The 17,648-nt window shown below is 56.6% G+C and overlaps 2 protein-coding genes across 2 annotated transcripts in view; both read right to left on the bottom strand.

Moving 5' to 3' along the window:
* Positions 1 to 17,648, bottom strand: part of LOC140389174 (uncharacterized) — a 169,390-nt gene that overhangs the window by 149,063 nt on the left and 2,679 nt on the right. Inside the window, exons 4-5 of the mRNA XM_072473335.1 lie at positions 15,976 to 15,998; positions 15,865 to 15,878 (exon numbers count right to left, since the gene is read on the bottom strand). Of these exons, the coding sequence (XP_072329436.1) occupies positions 15,865 to 15,878; positions 15,976 to 15,998 (37 nt within the window). The remainder of the gene's footprint in view (positions 1 to 15,864; positions 15,879 to 15,975; positions 15,999 to 17,648) is intronic.
* On the bottom strand, positions 1,217 to 16,094 carry LOC140390535 (E3 ubiquitin-protein ligase TRIM39-like). The gene is made up of 3 exons (XM_072475705.1): positions 15,976 to 16,094; positions 15,763 to 15,878; positions 1,217 to 3,832 (listed from the first exon to the last, which is right to left on the bottom strand). The coding sequence occupies exons 2-3, from the start codon at positions 15,782 to 15,784 to the stop codon at positions 3,276 to 3,278; spliced, it is 579 nt and encodes a 192-aa protein (XP_072331806.1). The 5' UTR covers positions 15,785 to 15,878; positions 15,976 to 16,094; the 3' UTR covers positions 1,217 to 3,275.

Below are 17,648 nucleotides of genomic sequence, written 5' to 3'. Positions count from 1 at the left end.
ACTCATCGTCTGGATCGATGCCGTATACCGACAGCGGCTGGTGTCTTTGCTTCGGGGACAGCCTGTTTATCGTTACGACACCGACTCGAAAAGGCGCCTTCAGGTCCTCGGTGTCACTGCTGTGTGGGAGGTCGGAATCGGACTCATTGACCGTGGGTTGAATTGCCCGAACATTCCTGCGAGGCTGGCTGAAGCGATATGAATTGGAAGGCTGAGCTGCTCGACAGCAGGCAGCATAGTGGGCAAGTCTTCCACATCGTACGCATTGTCGAGATTTTGCGGGGCATTGCCGCTTTAAATGGGCGGAGCCACAGTTGCCGCACGTTGTGACGTCAGCACGTTCGCTGCGCCACCGCGCATGCGTGGTGCGGTCATGCATGGTGCGCGCCTGTGCATTACGTTCCTCCACATCGCCGTCCCCCTGTTTGGTGTGTACAGGCGCGGGAGTCCGTGAAAAGCGCGCAAAATGGCCGCCCTCATCCAGGCTGAGGCCCTGGAGGTGCTCAATCACTTGGACCCGTTCTGCCTCGTGGGGACCTTGCCGCGCCGTTACAGCCGCTTGTATATGGGAATACCAACTCGTGGCATTTTCATGTAGGACACAGGTCTCGATGGCGGCCGCAAGGGTGAGTTGCTTCACTTTGAGGAGCTGCTGACGTAGGGGGTCCGACTGAACACCGAAAATGATCTGGTCGCGTATCATGGAGTCGGAGGTGGGCCCGTAGCTGCAAGATTGCGCAAGGATGCGGAGGTGCGTTAGATAGGATTGGAAAGGTTCATCCTTACCCTGCAAACGCTGCTGCAACACGTAGCGTTCAAAACTTTCATTCACCTCCACGCTGCAGTGAGTGTCAAATTTGAGGAGAACCGTCTTGAACTTTGTCTTGTCTTCGTCATCTGCAAAGGTGAGAGAGTTGAAAATGTGGATAGCATGGTCCCAGGCCGTGGAGAGGAGAAGGGCAATCTTTCTGGTGTCCGAGGCACCCTCCCTGTCCATGGCTTCGAGGAAGAGCTGGAAGCGCTGTTTGAAAATCTTCCAGTTGGCCCCGAGGTTGCCGGCGATGCGGAGCGGCGGCGGCGGGCTGATGTTGTCCAGGTTGCAGGATGACGGAATGCTGGCGGAAGGCAGGTCGGTCTAAGAAGTGCTCGTATGCAACCACTCCTGGTATCATGATGTGTTGGGTGTTCTGGATCATATAGGTCACCAACACTTGAAGTAGTGCAACACTATTTTATTGAAAGATTAACTATTTAAACATACTTGAACTGTGGGTAAATACGATACCAGCTTTAACTAAAGACCTTTGCCTTGTCCTAACCAGTAGATGCACTCAGCACATGGTGAATGTCTGTGTTGCAGGCTGCGAGCTCTGTGCTCCTAGCTAGCTGCTACTCGAATGAGCGGGAACTCTGATGCCCCCTGTCTTTATAATGCGTGTGCTCTCACTGGTGATTGGCTGCGGTGTTGGTATGTTGATTGGTCCCACTGTGTGTCCGTCAGTGTGTGTCTGCACCATGATATACTGGTGTATATTATGACAAACGTGTCTATAAAGGGTTGATGTGTTTAAAGGGTTAACAGGTGGGATATTCTATTGTGTGACGTTGATGATGATGTAACAATGACTCTCGTCAGTCATGTGTTCGACTCTCATGGGAGAGTTTGGAATCATGCCTAAGAGCTACGTGCCTATTCTGTAACCGGTTCAGAAGTAATCCTGATAAACAAGTGTTGAAGCGGATACTAAAGTCTGTCTCCAGTCTGTCTGAGAACCACGTCCCAGACCCAGAGTCCGAGCCAAAGAACCCAATCTCAGAACATGGTGGCAGCTCAGAACAGGCGGGTGTCAATGGCAAAGCCAGCATTTGTTGTCCATCCCTAATATCTACACAGACTAATGGAGCCATTCACTGACACAAACAGTGATGCTCCCTTCGCTAGTTATAGTTAAGTTTGTAAACAGTCAACAGAATCGTCTCCCCAAAAAGAAACAGCTGTGTTCCAGCACCACCAGCAAAGTCAGTAATGCAGGACAAATAAATCTCTGGAGACCCGATCTCAACCAGCAGGTGGCGGTGTGGCTCCACGGAAATTAGGATTTGTATGTAAAAAATGTGTTTATTTATTTACCTGAATAAAGATCAAAACAGAGGAACCCTGGAGAGACAGCCTCAGATATTAGTGACTGAAGTGAAGGTGTGTGAACTAATTGAACATTGAAATATATTTGAGGGTCTGAATAACATAAAGATTCTGAGAAATTGCTGGGTTAAAAATAAATCCATAAACAGTTTGTGGTTTTAGGTTTACTGTTTTGCTGACATGTAATGCTGTTGTATCAAGTAAACTATATTTATACAATCTAACAATTCGATCTGTTGTAATAAAAACAAAATACTGAGACTGCAGGAAATCATCTGAAAAAGATTCATATTCCACTCGAGACGTCAACTCTGTTTCCCTCTCCACAGACTGGACCTAAAACATAGAACATACAGGACAGAAGGAGGCCATTCGGCCCATCGAGTCTGCACCGACCCACTTACGCCCTCACTTCCACCCTATTCCCGTAACCCAATAACCCCTCCTCACCTTTTTGGTCATTCGAACTATCCACCAATGTCCCAGTTATTAAACCAGGAGGACATTCTTATCCTCTCTGTACTCAGAATACACGCTCAGATTTGTGAATTCAGCTCCTGACACACAGCAAGATCCCAAACTGGGAAATCTCACTCTCCCAACCTGGGATTTTCTGAACATTGTCCAGACCGGCTGTGTGGAATTTCCCGATAGGGACTCGGTGTTACAGGAACATGGAAGTGGGAAGTCCAGGCTCATGTTTATTTTCCCTCCTTTGTTTCTGATTCAATTCTCTTTCAGTTGTGAAGAAAGGTCCTGCCTGAATTGTCTGATCAGCGATTAAGCATTTTGAGTTGTTGGTATTCCTGCCAGTACCAGGTATCCAGCAGCAGGTGGCGATACTGCGCTGTAAAACTTTACTGACCTTTGTACAGCTCGACATCACCATCGTGTGGCTGACATCGGCACTACAATGAACTGCAAGGGAAAGTTCAAGATATTTAATTTCCTTTTTATTTTAATCCTCTGACGTTTTTATTTGTGTTGTTTTTATTTACAGTCTGATTGGGATTTTACAATTTGCAAATTAACCAACACATTTAGTGACAAACTGTTGTCTGTGGCAGTTTCTGACCCCCAACCCCTGACCTCTGCCCCTGACCCTCAAGTCATTGTGATGTCAGGGATGATGTCACCACCCCGAGGCCCCGCCCCTTTCCCGATCCGGATCAGAACCGGAGCAGATTCTCAGAAACTGGTTTACATCCCAAGTCGAGAAGAAAGGATAAAGTTTCTCAGTGAATTTATTCCCGGTGAAGGTGTGGAGATGGGACTTGGTGTCCACGTTGTAAAATGAAACTATCCCAGACTCATAACTGAGATAAACTCCCACCTTCCCGGGGATCTGACCGACACGGAGACGGGATTCAGGAGAGGAATTTATATAAAACTGATCAACCTCCCGCCCAATGGTCCAGACTCCAGTCTCTGGGATCAGACTGACCGAGTCCTTCCTCTCCACAGACTCTGCGGCTACTCCCAGAATCCAGCGCCGATTCCCCGTCACCTCCACCTCCCAGTAATGTCTCCCCGATGTGAATCCCTCTGATCCCAGAGCACAGGGCCAGTGTGTAAACCTCTTCCTGGTCTCAGGGAGACTCCTCTGGGTCCGGGTCCATCTCAAACTCTTCAGATCCTCAGACACCTCGAGCCGGGGATTCGCTGTTTCCACATCCAGGGTCACAGAGACTGGGAGAAAAAACAGAAAATTAGAGACTCACTGGGGATCGGGGAGAGACTCACTGGGGACCGGGGAGAGACTCACTGGGGATCAGGGGGGAGACTCACTGGGGATCGGGGGGGATACTCACTGGGGATCGGGGAGAGACTCACTGGGGATCGGGGGAGACTCACTGGGGATCGGGGAGAGACTCACTGGGGATCGGGGGAGAGACTCACTGGGGATCGGGGAGAGACTCACTGGGGATCGGGGGAGAGACTCACTGGGGATCGGGGAGAGACTCACTGGATCGGGGGAGACTCACTGGGGATCGGGGAGAGACTCACTGGGGATCGGGGAGAGACTCACTGGGGATCGGGGAGAGACTCACTGGGGATAGGGGAGAGTCACTGGGGATCGGGGGGGAGACTCACTGGGGATCGGGGAGAGACTCACAGGGGATCGGGGGAGACTCACTGGGGATCGGGGGAGAGACTCACTGGGGATCAGGGGGAGACTCATGGGGGATCAGGGGAGACTCACTGGGGATCGGGGGAGACTCACTGGGGATCGGGGGGAGACTCACTGGGGATCGGGGGAGACTCACTGGGGATCGGGGGGAGACTCACTGGGGATCGGGGAGAGACTCACTGGGGATCGGGGGAGACTCACTGGTGATCGGGGAGAGACTCACTGGGGATAGGGGGAGAGACTCACTGAGGATCGGGGAGAGACTCACTGGGGATCGGGGGAGAGACTCACTGGGGATCGGGGAGAGACTCACTGTGGATCAGGGGGAGACTCACTGTGGATCGGGGAGAGACTCACTGGGGATCGGGGGAGAGACTCACTGGGGATCGGGGAGAGACTCACTGGGGATAGGGGAGAGTCACTGGGGATCGGGGGGGAGACTCACTGGGGATCGGGGAGAGACTCACTGGGGATCGGGGGAGACTCACTGGGGATCGGGGGAGAGACTCACTGGGGATCAGGGGGAGACTCACGGGGGATCGGGGGAGACTCACTGGGGATCGGGGGAGACTCACTGGGGATCGGGGGGAGACTCACTGGGGATCGGGGGAGACTCACTGGGGATCGGGGGGAGACTCACTGGGGATCGGGGGGAGACTCACTGGGGATCAGGGAGAGCTCACTGGGGATCGGGGAGAGTCACGGGATCGGGGGAGACTCACTGGGGATCAGGGAAGACTCACTGGGGATCGGGGGGAGACTCACTGGGGATCGGGGGGAGACTCACTGGGGATCAGTGAGGACTCACTGGGGATCGTGGAGAGTCACTGGGGATCGGGGGAGACTCACTGGGGATCAGGGGGAGACTCACTGGGGATCGGGGAGTGACTCACTGGGGATCGTGGGGAGAGACTCACTGGGGATCGGGGGAGAGACTCACTGGGGATCGGGGAGAGACTCACTGGGGATCGGGGGAGAGACTCACTGGGGATCGGGGAGAGACTCACTGAGGATCGGGGAGAGCTCACTGGGGATTGGGGAGAGACTCACTGGGGATCGGGGGAGAGACTCACTGGGGATCGAGGAGAGACTCACTGGGGATCGGGGGGGAGACTCACTGGGGATCGGGGAGAGACTCACTGGGGATCGGGGGAGACTCACTGGGGATCGGGGGAGAGACTCACTGGGGATCAGGGGGAGACACACGGGGGATCGGGGAGACTCACTGGGGATCGGGGGAGACTCACTGGGGATCGGGGGGAGACTCACTGGGGATCGGGGGAGACTCACTGGGGATCAGGGAGGACTCACTGGGGATCAGGGAGGACTCACTGGGGATCGGGGAGAGTCAGTGGGGATCGGGGGAGACTCACTGGGGATCAGGGGGAGACTCACTGGGGATCGGGGAGTGACTCACTGAGGATCGTGGGGAGAGACTCACTGGGGATCGGGGGAAAGACTCACTGGGGATCGGGGAGAGACTCACTGGGGATCGGGGAGAGACTCAATTGGGATCGGGGAGAGACTCACTGGGGATCGGGGAGAGACTCACTGGGGATCGGGGAGAGCTCACTGGGAATCGGGGGGGAGACTCACTGGGGATCGGGGGAGAGACTCACTGGGGATCGGGGGAGACTCACTGGGGATCGGGGGAGAGATTCACTGGGGATCAGGGGGAGACTCACGGGGGATCGGGGGAGACTCACTGGGGATCGGGGGAGAGACTCACTGGGGATCGGGGAGAGACTCACTGGGGATCGGGGGAGACTCACTGGTGATCGGGGAGAGACTCACTGGGGATCGGGGGAGAGACTCACTGGGGATCGAGGAGAGACTCACTGGGGATCGGGGGAGAGTCACTGGGGATCGGGGGGGAGACTCACGGGATCGGGGAGAGACTCACTAGGGATCGGGGGAGACTCACTGGGGATCGGGGGAGAAACTCACTGGGGACAGGGGGAGACTCACGGGGGATCGGGGGAGACTCACTGGGGATCGGGGGAGACTCACTGGGGATCAGGGAGGACTCACTGGGGATCGGGGAGAGTCACTGGGGATCGGGGGGGACTCACTGGGGATCAGGGGGAGACTCACTGGGGATCAGGGAGAGACTCACTGTGGATCGGGGGAGAGACTCACTGGGGGTCGGGGAGAGACTCACTGGGGATTGGGGAGAGACTCACTGGGGATCGGGGGAGAGACTCACTGGGGATCGAGGAGAGACTCACTGGGGATCGGGGGGGAGACTCACTGGGGATCGGGGAGAGACTCACTGGGGATCGGGGGAGACTCACTGGGGATCGGGGGAGAGACTCACTGGGGATCAGGGGGAGACACACGGGGGATCGGGGAGAGACTCACTGGGGATTGGGGAGAGACTCACTGGGGATCGGGGGAGAGACTCACTGGGGATCGAGGAGAGACTCACTGGGGATCGGGGGGAGACTCACTGGGGATCGGGGAGAGACTCACTGGGGATCGGGGGAGACTCACTGGGGATCGGGGGAGAGACTCACTGGGGATCAGGGGGAGACACACGGGGGATCGGGGGAGGCTCACTGGGGATCGGGGAGACTCACTGGGGATCGGGGGGAGACTCACTGGGGATCGGGGGAGACTCACTGGGGATCAGGGAGGACTCACTGGGGATCGGGGAGAGTCAGTGGGGATCGGGGGAGACTCACTCGGGATCAGGGGGAGACTCACTGGGGATCGGGGAGTGACTCACTGGGGATCGTGGCGAGAGATTCACTGGGGATCGGGGGAAAGTCTCACTGGGGATCGGGGAGAGACTCACTGGGGATCGGGGGAGAGACTCAATTGGGATCGGGGAGAGACTCACTGGGGATCGGGGAGAGACTCACTGGGGATCGGGGAGAGACTCACTGGGGATCGGGGAGAGACTCACTGGGGATCGGGGGAGACTCACTGGGGATCGGGGGAGAGACTCACTGGGGATCAGGGGGAGACTCACTGGGGATCGGGGGAGACTCACTGGGGATCGTGGGGGAGACTCAATGGGGATCGGGGAGACTCACTGGGGATCGGGGGGGAGACTCACTGGGGATCGGGGGGAGACTCACTGGGCATCAGGGAGGACTCACTGGGGATGGGGGAGAGTCACTGGGGATCGGGGAGACTCACTGGGGATCAGGGGGAGACTCACTGGGGATCGGGGAGAGACTCACTGTGGATCGGGGGAGACTCACTGGGGATCGGGGAGAGACTCACTGGGGATCGGGGAGAGACTCACTGGGGATCGGGGAGACTCACTGGGGATCGGGGGAGAGACTCACTGGGGATCAGGGGGAGACTCACGGGGGATCGGGGGAGACTCACTGGGGATCGGGGGAGACTCACTGGGGATCAGGGGGAGACTCACTGGGGATCGGGGGGAGACTCACTGGGGATCGGGGGGAGACTCACTGGGGATCAGGGGGGACTCACTGGGGATTGGGGAGAGTCACTGGGGATCGGGGGAGACTCACTGGGGATCAGGGGGAGACTCACTGGGGATCGGGGAGAGACTCACTGGGGATCGGGGAGGGACTCACTGGGGATCGGGGGGAGAGACTCACTGGAGATCGGGGGGAGAGACTCACTTGAGACCGGGAAGAGACTCACTGGGGATCGTGGGGAGAGGATCACTGGGGATCGGGGGAGAGACTCACTGGGATTCGGGGGGAGAGTCTCACTGGGGATCGGGGGGAGACTCACTGGGGATCGGGGGGGAGAGACTCACTGGGGATCGGGGGAGACTCACTGGGGATCGGGGAGAGACTGGGGATCAGGGGAGAGTCACTGGGGATCAGGGGGGCGAGACTCACTGGGGATCGGGGGAGAGACTCACTGGGATCGGGGAGGAGACTCACTGGGGACCGGGGGGAGAGACTTACTGGGTTTCGGGGGGAGAGACTCACTGGGGATCGGTGGAGAGGCTCACTGGGCATCGGGAGGGAGACTCACTGGGGATAAAGGGAGACTCACTGGGGATCGGTGGAGACTCACTGGGGATCGGGGGGAGAGACTCACTGAGGATCGGGGGAGAGACTCACTGGGGATCGGGTGGAGAGACTCACTGGGGATCGGGGAGGAGAGACTCACTGGGGATCGGGGAGAGACTCACTGGTGATCGGGGGGGAGAAACACACTGGGTTTCGGAGGGAGAGTCTCACTGGGTTTCGGGGGGGGAGACTCACTGGGGATCGTGGGGGAGAGACTCACTGGGTTTCGGCGGGGAAAGACTCACTGCGTTTTGGGGGGAGAGACTCACTCGGGATCGGGGGGCTGACTCACTGTGGATCGGGGGGGGAGACTCACTGTGGATCGGGGAGACTCACTGGGGATCGGGGGAGACCCACTGGGGATCAGGGGGAGACTCACAGGGGATCGGGGCGAGAATCACTGGGGATCGGGGGGAGACTCACTGGGGATCAGGGGGGGACTCACTGGGGATCGGGGAGAGTCACTGTGGATCGGGGGAGACTCACTGGGGATCAGAGGGAGACTCACTGGGGATCGGGGAGAGACTCACTGGGCATCGGGGAGGGACTCACTGGGGATCGGGGGGAGAGACTCACTGGAGATCGGAGGAGAGGCTCACTGGGGATCGGGGAGACACTCACTGCAGATCGGGGAGAGACTCACTGGGGATCGTGGGGAGAGTCTCATTGGGGATCGGGGGAGCGACTCACTGGGGTTCGGGAGGGTGACTCACTGGGGATAAAGGGAGACTCACTGGGGATCGGTGGAGACTCACTGGGGATCAGGGGGAGAGACTCACTGAGGATCGGGGGGGAGAGACTCACTGGGGATCGGGGGGAGAGACTCACTGGGGATCGGGGGGAGACTCACTGGGGATCGGGGGGGAGAGACTCACTGGGGATCGGGGGGAGAGACTCACTGGGGATCGGGGGGGAGAGACTCCCTGGGGATCGGGGAGAGACCCACTGGGGATCGGGGGGAGAGATTCACTGGGGATCGGGGGAGACTCACTGGTGATCGGGGGGAGAGACTCACTGGGTTTCGGGGGGGAGACTCACTCGGGATCAGGGGGAGACTCACTGGGGATCGGGGAGTGACTCACTGGGGATCGTGGGGAGAGACTCACTGGGGATCGGGGGAAAGACTCACTGGGGATCGGGGAGAGACTCACTGGGGATCGGGGGAGAGACTCAATTGGGATCGGGGAGAGACTCACTGGGGATCGGGGAGAGACTCACTGGGGATCGGGGAGAGGCTCACTGGGGATCGGGGAGAGACTCACTGGGGATCGGGGGAGACTCACTGGGGATCGGGGGAGAGACTCACTGGGGATCAGGGGGAGACTCACTGGGGATCGGGGAGACTCACTGGGGATCGGGGGGAGACTCAATGGGGATCGGGGGAGACTCACTGGGGATCGGGGGGGAGACTCACTGGGGATCGGGGGGAGACTCACTGGGCATCAGGGAGGACTCACTGGGGATCGGGGAGAGTCACTGGGGATCGGGGGAGACTCACTGGGGATCAGGGGGAGACTCACTGGGGATCGGGGAGAGACTCACTGTGGATCGGGGGAGAGACTCACTGTGGATCGGGGAGAGACTCACTGGGGATCGGGGAGAGACTCACTGGGGATCGGTTGAGACTCACTGGGGATCGGGGGAGAGACTCACTGGGGATCAGGGGGAGACTCACGGGGGATCGGGGGAGACTCACTGGGGATCGGGGGAGACTCACTGGGGATCAGGGGGAGACTCACTGGGGATCGGGGGGAGACTCACTGGGGATCGGGGGGAGACTCACTGGGGATCGGGGGGAGACTCACTGGGGATCAGGGGGGACTCACTGGGGATTGGGGAGAGTCACTGGGGATCGGGGGAGACTCACTGGGGATCAGGGGGAGACTCACTGGGGATCGGGGAGAGACTCACTGGGGATCGGGGAGGGACTCACTGGGGATCGGGGGGAGAGACTCACTGGAGATCGGGGGGAGAGACTCACTGGAGATCGGGGAAGAGACTCACTGGGGATCGTGTGGAGAGTATCACTGGGGATCGGGGGAGAGACTCACTGGGATTCGGGGGGAGAGTCTCACTGGGGATTGGGGGGAGACTCACTGGGGATCGGGGGGGAGAGACTCACTGGGGATCAGGGGAGACTCACTGGGGATCGGGGAGAGACTGGGGATCAGGGGAGAGTCACTGGGGATCAGGGGGGCGAGACTCACTGGGGATCGGGGGAGAGACTCACTGGGATCGGGGAGGAGACTCACTGGTGACCGGGGGGAGAGACTTACTGGGTTTCGGGGGGAGAGACTCACTGGGGATCGGGGGAGAGGCTCACTGGGCATCGGGAGGGAGACTCCCTGGGGATAAAGGGAGACTCACTGGGGATTGGTGGAGACTCACTGGGGATCGGGGGGAGAGACTCACTGAGGATCGGGGGGAGAGACTCACTGGGGATCGGGGGGAGAGACTCACTGGGGATCGGGGAGGAGAGACTCACTGGGGATCGGGGAGAGACTCACTGGTGATCGGGGGGGAGAAACACACTGGGTTTCGGAGGGAGAGTCTCACTGGGTTTCGGGGGGGGAGACTCACTGGGGATCGTGGGGGAGAGACTCACTGGGTTTCGGCGGGGAAAGACTCACTGCGATTTGGGGGGAGAGACTCACTCGGGATCGGGGGGCTGACTCACTGCAGATCGGGGGGGGAGACTCACTGTGGATCGGGGAGACTCACTGGGGATCGGGGGAGACCCACTGGGGATCAGGGGGAGACTCACTGGGGATCGGGGGGAGACTCACTGGGGATCGGGGGGAGACTCACTGGGGATCAGGGGGGGACTCACTGGGGATCGGGGAGAGTCACTGGGGATCGGGGGAGACTCACTGGGGATCAGAGGGAGACTCACTGGGGATCGGGGAGAGACTCACTGGGCATCTGGGAGGGACTCACTGGGGATCGGGGGGAGAGACTCACTGGAGATCGGAGGAGAGGCTCACTGGGGATCGGGGAGACACTCACTGCAGATCGGGGAGAGACTCACTGGGGATCGTGGGGAGAGTCTCATTGGGGATCGGGGGAGCGACTCACTGGGGTTCGGGGGAGAGCCTCACTGGGGATCGGGGGGAGACTCACTGGGGATCGGGTGGAGAGACTCACTGGGGATCGGGGGAGAGGCTCACTGGGGATCGGGAGGGTGACTCACTGGGGATAAAGGGAGACTCACTGGGGATCGGTGGAGACTCACTGGGGATCGGGGGGAGAGACTCACTGAGGATCGGGGGGGAGAGACTCACTGGGGATCGGGGGGAGAGACTCACTGGGGATCGGGGGGAGACTCACTGGGGATCGGGGGGGAGAGACTCACTGGGGATCGGGGGGAGAGACTCACTGGGGATCGGGGGGGAGAGACTCACTGGGGATCGGGGAGAGACCCACTGGGGATCGGGGGGAGAGACTCACTGGGGATCGGGGGAGACTCACTGGTGATCGGGGGGAGAGACTCACTGGGATTCGGGGGGGAGACTCACTCGGGATCGGGGGGGAGAGACTCACTGGGTTTCGGTGGGGAAAGACTCACTGCGTTTCGGGGGAAGAGATTCACTCGGGATCGGGGGGGAGACTCACTGGGGATCAGGGTGAGAGACTCACTGGGGATCGGGGAGAGACTCACTGGGGATTGGGGGGGACACACTGGGGATCGAGGGAGAGACTCAGTAGGGATCGGGGGAGACTTACTGGGGATCGGGGAGAGACCCACTGGGGATCAGGGGGAGACTCACTGGGGATCGGGAGGAGACTCGCTGGGGATCGGGGGGGGAGACTCACTGGGGATCGGGAAGAGAGACTCACTGGGAATCGGGGAAGAGAATCACTGGGGATCGGGGGAGAGTCACTGGGGATCGGGGGAGACTCACTGGGGATCAGGGGGAAAGTCACTGGGGAACGGGCAGAGACTCACTGGGGATCGGGGAGAGACTCACTGGTGATCGGGGGAGAGTCACTGGGGATCGGGGGGAGACTCACTGGGGATCAGGGCGAGAGTCACTGGGGATCGGGGAGGCTCACTGGGGGTCGGGGGAGAGACTCACTGGGGATCGGGGGAGAGTCTCACTGGGGATCGGGGGAGAGACTCACTGGGGTTCATGGGGAGAGTCACTGGGAATCGGGGGAGACTCACTGGGGATCGGGGGGAGAGACTCACTGGGGATCGGCGAGGGACTCACGGGATCAGGGGAAAGACTTACTGGGGATCGGGGGAGAGTCACTGGGGATCGGGGAGAGACTATGTGTGCGTGTGTGTAACTGTGTGTGTGTGTGTAACTGTGTGTGTGTAACTGTGAGTGTGTAACTGTGTGTGTGTGTGTAACTGTGTGTCTGTGTGTGTGTGTAACTGTGTGTGTGTAACTGTGTGTGTGCGTGTGTGGGGGGGGTTTACTGTGTATGTGTGTGTGTAACTGTGTGTGTAAGTGTGTGTGTGTAACTGTGTGTGTGAAACTGTGTGTGTATAACTGTGTGTGTGAGTGTGTAACTGTGTGGGTGTGTGTGTGTGAAACTGTGTGTCTGTGTAACTGTGTGTGCGTGTAACTGTGTGTGCGTTTGTGTGTAACTGTGTATGTGTATAACTGTATGTGTGCGTGTAACTGTGTGCGTGTAACTGTCTGTGTGTCCGTAACTATGTGTATGTGTGTGTGTAACTGTGTGTGTGTGTGTAACTGTGTGTGTGTGTAACTGTGTGTGTGTGTAACTGCATGTGTGTAACTGTGTGTGTAACTGTGTGGAACTGTGTACGTGTGTGTAACTGTGTGTGTGGGTGTGTGTAACTGTGTGTGTAACTGTGTGTGTGTAACTGTGTGTGTAACTGTGTGTGTGTAACTGTGCGTGAAACTGTGTGTGTGTGTATGTAACTGTGTGTGTGTCGGTGTGTGTGTGTGTAACTGCGTGTGTGTGTAACTGTGTGTGTTACTGTGTGTGTGTGTGTGTAACTGTGTGTGTGTCGGTGTGTGTGTGTGTAACTGCGTGTGTGTTGCTGTGCGTGTAACTGTGTGTGTGTAACTGTGTGCATGTGTGTATAACTGTGTGTGTGTAACTGTGTGTGTGTCTAACTGTGTGTGTAACTCTGTGTGTGTGTAATTGTGTGTGTATGTAACTGTGTGTGTCTGTAACTGTGTGTAACTGTGTGTGTGTAACTGTGTGTGTGTGTCTGTAACTGTGTGTGTGTAACTGTGTGTGTGTGTCTGTAACTGTGTGTGTGTGTGTGTGTAACTGTGTGTGTGTGTGCAACTGTGTGTGTGTGTGTGTGTAACTGTGTGTGTGTGTGTGCAACTGTGTGTGTGTGTGTGTAACTGTGTGTGTGTGTGCAACTGTGTGTGTGTGTAACTGTGTGTGTGTGTAACTGTGGGGTGTGGGTGACATCATCAAAATAAACTAATCTCTTCACAAATTTAGATGAAGACCTCAACACCGAGATATTTCCGTTCTGCTCCGTGGAAACAAATATGGCGGATACTCGGCTTCACGGCACCGGAAGTGCGATCGGGCGGAGAATCGGGCGTAATGCACAAATCGAGGTTTGTGCCCGGCACTGATTCCGCGCCAGGCTCCAGTCCCTCCCTGGCGGTGAAATCAAAGTTTGTGCCCTGCAGCGGGCCCAAGTAACACCCTCATTTACATAGATTTAAATCTAATCAGCGGATTGGACACAGTATGCTCCGCCCTTCCACGATGCTCCGCCCCTCTCAGGCAGAAGTCACGCGGGTGTGAATTAGTGCAAGTATTTCCAAACGGGGACTGGGCTCCATGGCTGCTGAGGGGCAGAGAGAGGGGAAAAAACCCTCAAAAAGCCTCAATAATTGTCGGACTTGCTGGGGGGCTGCCTGGGCCGGGGGGAGTAACGGGGAGCGACTTGGTGACAGGTCTGTGCACTCGGGGTGTCCCCCTCGGGATCGGGGTGGCCTGATCAGACCCCCATTGCTGCAGTCTGGGTTTTAAACACACCCCTTTGGTGCTACTCACAGGCCCCTGGCTGCTCTCTCTGCTGACTGCTCACTGTGTCCTGGAAATGTTCACAGAGCCTCTGGTCATTTGGGAGCCACCCAGGCCGCCCCTCTGGAAAGCCTCAGACCCCGGCTGAGCCATCACCGGGATGGGCGTGGCCAAGCTCAATCAGTGACACACCAGGTGCTGCCACTCCTCAGTTCACTCATCAGAAGCTCAGCCCCACTGCAGGGGAAGCAGGGGAATAGCAGAGCTCACCCCAAACAAAGCACACAGGCACCCAGGTGGCACTGTGTGGGGAATGTATAGTGCTAATAATTCACCAGTGCATTTGTATCATGTTCTGCTGTTGTGTTATGTTGTTAACCCTGTGGGCTCCACCTATGGGCCATTGTGTGGCTTCACCCACAGGGGGATATGTTGGGGCATGTACGGGCTCCGCCCATGGCTCCTCCCCTTGAAAGGAAGTATAAAGAGCAGCTGACCTGCAGGCGGTTTCCACTATTGTTCCAGTCGCAGGCAGGCACTGTTCTAAGCTGATTAAAACCACGGTTTACTTCTCCTCGTGTCTTTGAGTGAATTGATGGTCGCATCACACTGCTAGCTGACAAGGGCACTGCCAGGCTGTCACTGCCAATGTGCCAAGCTGCCATTTTCTGTGTGCTGGTGATCGGGCTGGGGGTGTCCAGCGTGTGTGTTGCGGGGGGAGCTGGGGACCCTCCCAAAGTGAGTTGGTGCTTGGGAGGGGGGGGTGTCGGGGTGGCGTCGGTGGCCTGGGAGATCGGGATATCATTTTAAAATGGCGCCCCGATCTCTCGCTGCACTGAGGAGTTCGGGCGAGCGGAGCTCCTCACTGCACAAAACGGGGCGATGAGTGGCCTCGGCCCCGCGTTCCCCACAGGCACCTTACCCAACGTGGGGGGCGTTTTATCGCCATGTGTTTCTCGGCACTGCGAGCGCCGGGAAACACGCGGTTAAATACGATCACTCCGGGATTTTCGGGGAGGAAAGGTTCAGCTGGGAATGGCGGAGTTTCCACTTGCTGAAGTTTGTAAAGTATGGATGGGTTCTGGAGACAGAGCTTCATCTGAGAGTTCCTGTATTGGTGATGTTTGGGGAGCCGACAATTTCAGCTGACCGAGCTGAGAATGATGTTTAGAAAGTGGATTAGGTGCATGAATCAGACTTTAATTCCAATCAGGACCATTTTTATCCTCATTTCTTTATAACAAAGCTCTTAAACATTCTCTCTGCTGACGGATTCTCCGTTGCGCCGGCAGCGCTCCCACGCCCACGGGTTTCCCGGCGGTGTGGGGTGGCCACAATGGGCAATCCCATTGGCAGGTGGCAGAGGCGGAGAATCCCGCTGCCAGTGAGGGCCCCTGCCCAGGAAAAGGGGGCTGGCGGACCGGAGAATCCCGCCCGGTGTCTTCGATATTTATATGGATAATGATTGAAATATAAGATATAAATCAGGACAGAGGAACTTATCTGAGTTTTACCAGGGTTAATGACATCCAGCATTTCTCTCCACACTGGGAACGGGAAAGGGCTGTTGTATTTTCCGATGGACAGGACACCATCTGCTAGTGACAGCTGTTTACCCTCATCACTAATCCTGTAAATATTAAAGAGTTGATTATAAATTGACCATAAACACTTTGCTGAGTAATTTTACCAACTTGCCCTGAGTTTCAGTAAAGATCATGTCCTACCTCCTCTTCCGAGATGCTTCCTCCTGAAATAAACAAAACACAAATCTGAGTTGACAGAGACGGACTGTCTATATCCAGAAAGCAGAAATGACCCTCACATTGTTACAAGCTGCTGAGAATTGTCAATTTCCATTGCTGCAGACATGGAATAGAAAGAGGATGTTACACAAAGGATATTGAAGCACAGGAGAAAGTATCAGAAAGATTGACAGCAACTGAGAGGCTTCAACTAACAGCAAAGATTGATCAACTTTACTGTAGAAAAGAGAAGACCTGATAGAGATCTTTCAAATGATGAAAAGGGGTCGGGTTTGATAGATTCAGTGAAGATGTTTACACTGTAGAGAATCCAGAAATAGGGATAGAAACATAAGATATGTCATGATATAGTAGCACGATAGCACAAGTGGCTAGCACAGTGGCATCACAGCACCAGGGTCCCTGGTTCGATTCCCCACTGGGTCACTAACTGTGCGGACCCTGCACGTTCTCCCCGTGTCTGCGTGGGTTTCCTCCGGGTGCTCCGGTTTCCTCCCACAGTCCAAAGACGTGCAGGTTAGGTGGATTGGCCATGCTAAATTGCCCTTAGTGTCCAAAAAGGTCTGTGGGGGGTTATTGGGTTATGGGATTAGAGTGGAAGTGAGGGCTTAAGTGGGTCGGTGCAGACTCGATGGGCCGAATGGCCTCCTTCTGCACAGTATGTTCTAAGGACCCGCGACAACGCAGAATCGCCGAGCAGAAACTTATAGCCAAGTTCCGCACACATGAGTGCGGCCTCAACCGGGGCCTGGGATTCATGTCGCATTACATTCATCCCCCACCATCTGGCCTGCGAAATCCTACCAACTGTCCTGGTTTGATACAATTCACGCCTCTTTAACCTGGGGTTACCCCATCTCTGGATCTGTAAGGATTTAATCACCTGCTAATGGTCGCATTCCTAGCATTGTTTGGCATCTTTGAATTTGTCTATATATGTGTTTCTGGGACAGACCTCTTCATTCACCTGAGGAAGGAGCAGCGCTCCGAAAGCTAGTGACATCGAAACAAACCTGTTGGACTTTAACCTGGTGTTGTAAGACTTCGTACTGTGTTCTAAGATATGCAAACATGCAGCTAATGAACACATAGAATTTGGACACGACCAATGAGCAGTCAGGACACTGAGGGGTGGTATCTCACTATAAAAGGGATGAGGCACTCACACCCCGCCTCTTTCCACAGACCAACATCTACAGAGTGAGACAGGGTGTATCCTCAGCATCACACCCCAGCACGTGGCTTAGAGCAAGGCTGGTTCAGTTAGACTGAGTTACTACATTTAGATTAGCCGAGAGTCGAACTCATTCAGAACTGTGCTAATAGTTCAATAAAACACATTCAACTCACTTCAAAGTTTGGAGCAACCTTTACTCAAAACTGCATCAAGTGGCAGCTTGTGTTCTTCCAAATTACATAACACAACCATAAAGTTACAAATAAATCCAATCGGGAGTTCAGGAGAAACTTCTTTCCGAGAGAGTGATGGGAATGTGGAACTCACTGTCACACGGGGTGGAATTTACTCCAGTCTGTCACAGCAGCGAGCATGGTGTCCGGACATAGGGAATCACACGAGAGGACACGGCTCAGTCTGTCGATGGCAGGAAAACCTCCCGGGATTAAGTCAGAGT

The sequence above is a fragment of the Scyliorhinus torazame genome, chromosome 14 (genome assembly GCF_047496885.1).
Source record: "Scyliorhinus torazame isolate Kashiwa2021f chromosome 14, sScyTor2.1, whole genome shotgun sequence".
Lineage (NCBI taxonomy): Eukaryota > Metazoa > Chordata > Chondrichthyes > Carcharhiniformes > Scyliorhinidae > Scyliorhinus > Scyliorhinus torazame.
This window is presented reverse-complemented; position numbering and strand designations above follow the sequence as displayed.

Excerpts from the sequence above, each read along its gene's own strand:
- LOC140390535 (XM_072475705.1), bottom strand. The coding sequence starts at position 15,784 with ATGCTGGATGTCATTAACCCTG. Across the intron at positions 3,833-15,762 it reads GCTGGATGTCATTAACCCTG|TCTCTGTGACCCTGGATGTG; the intron begins GTAAAACTCAGA and ends TTTTTCTCCCAG.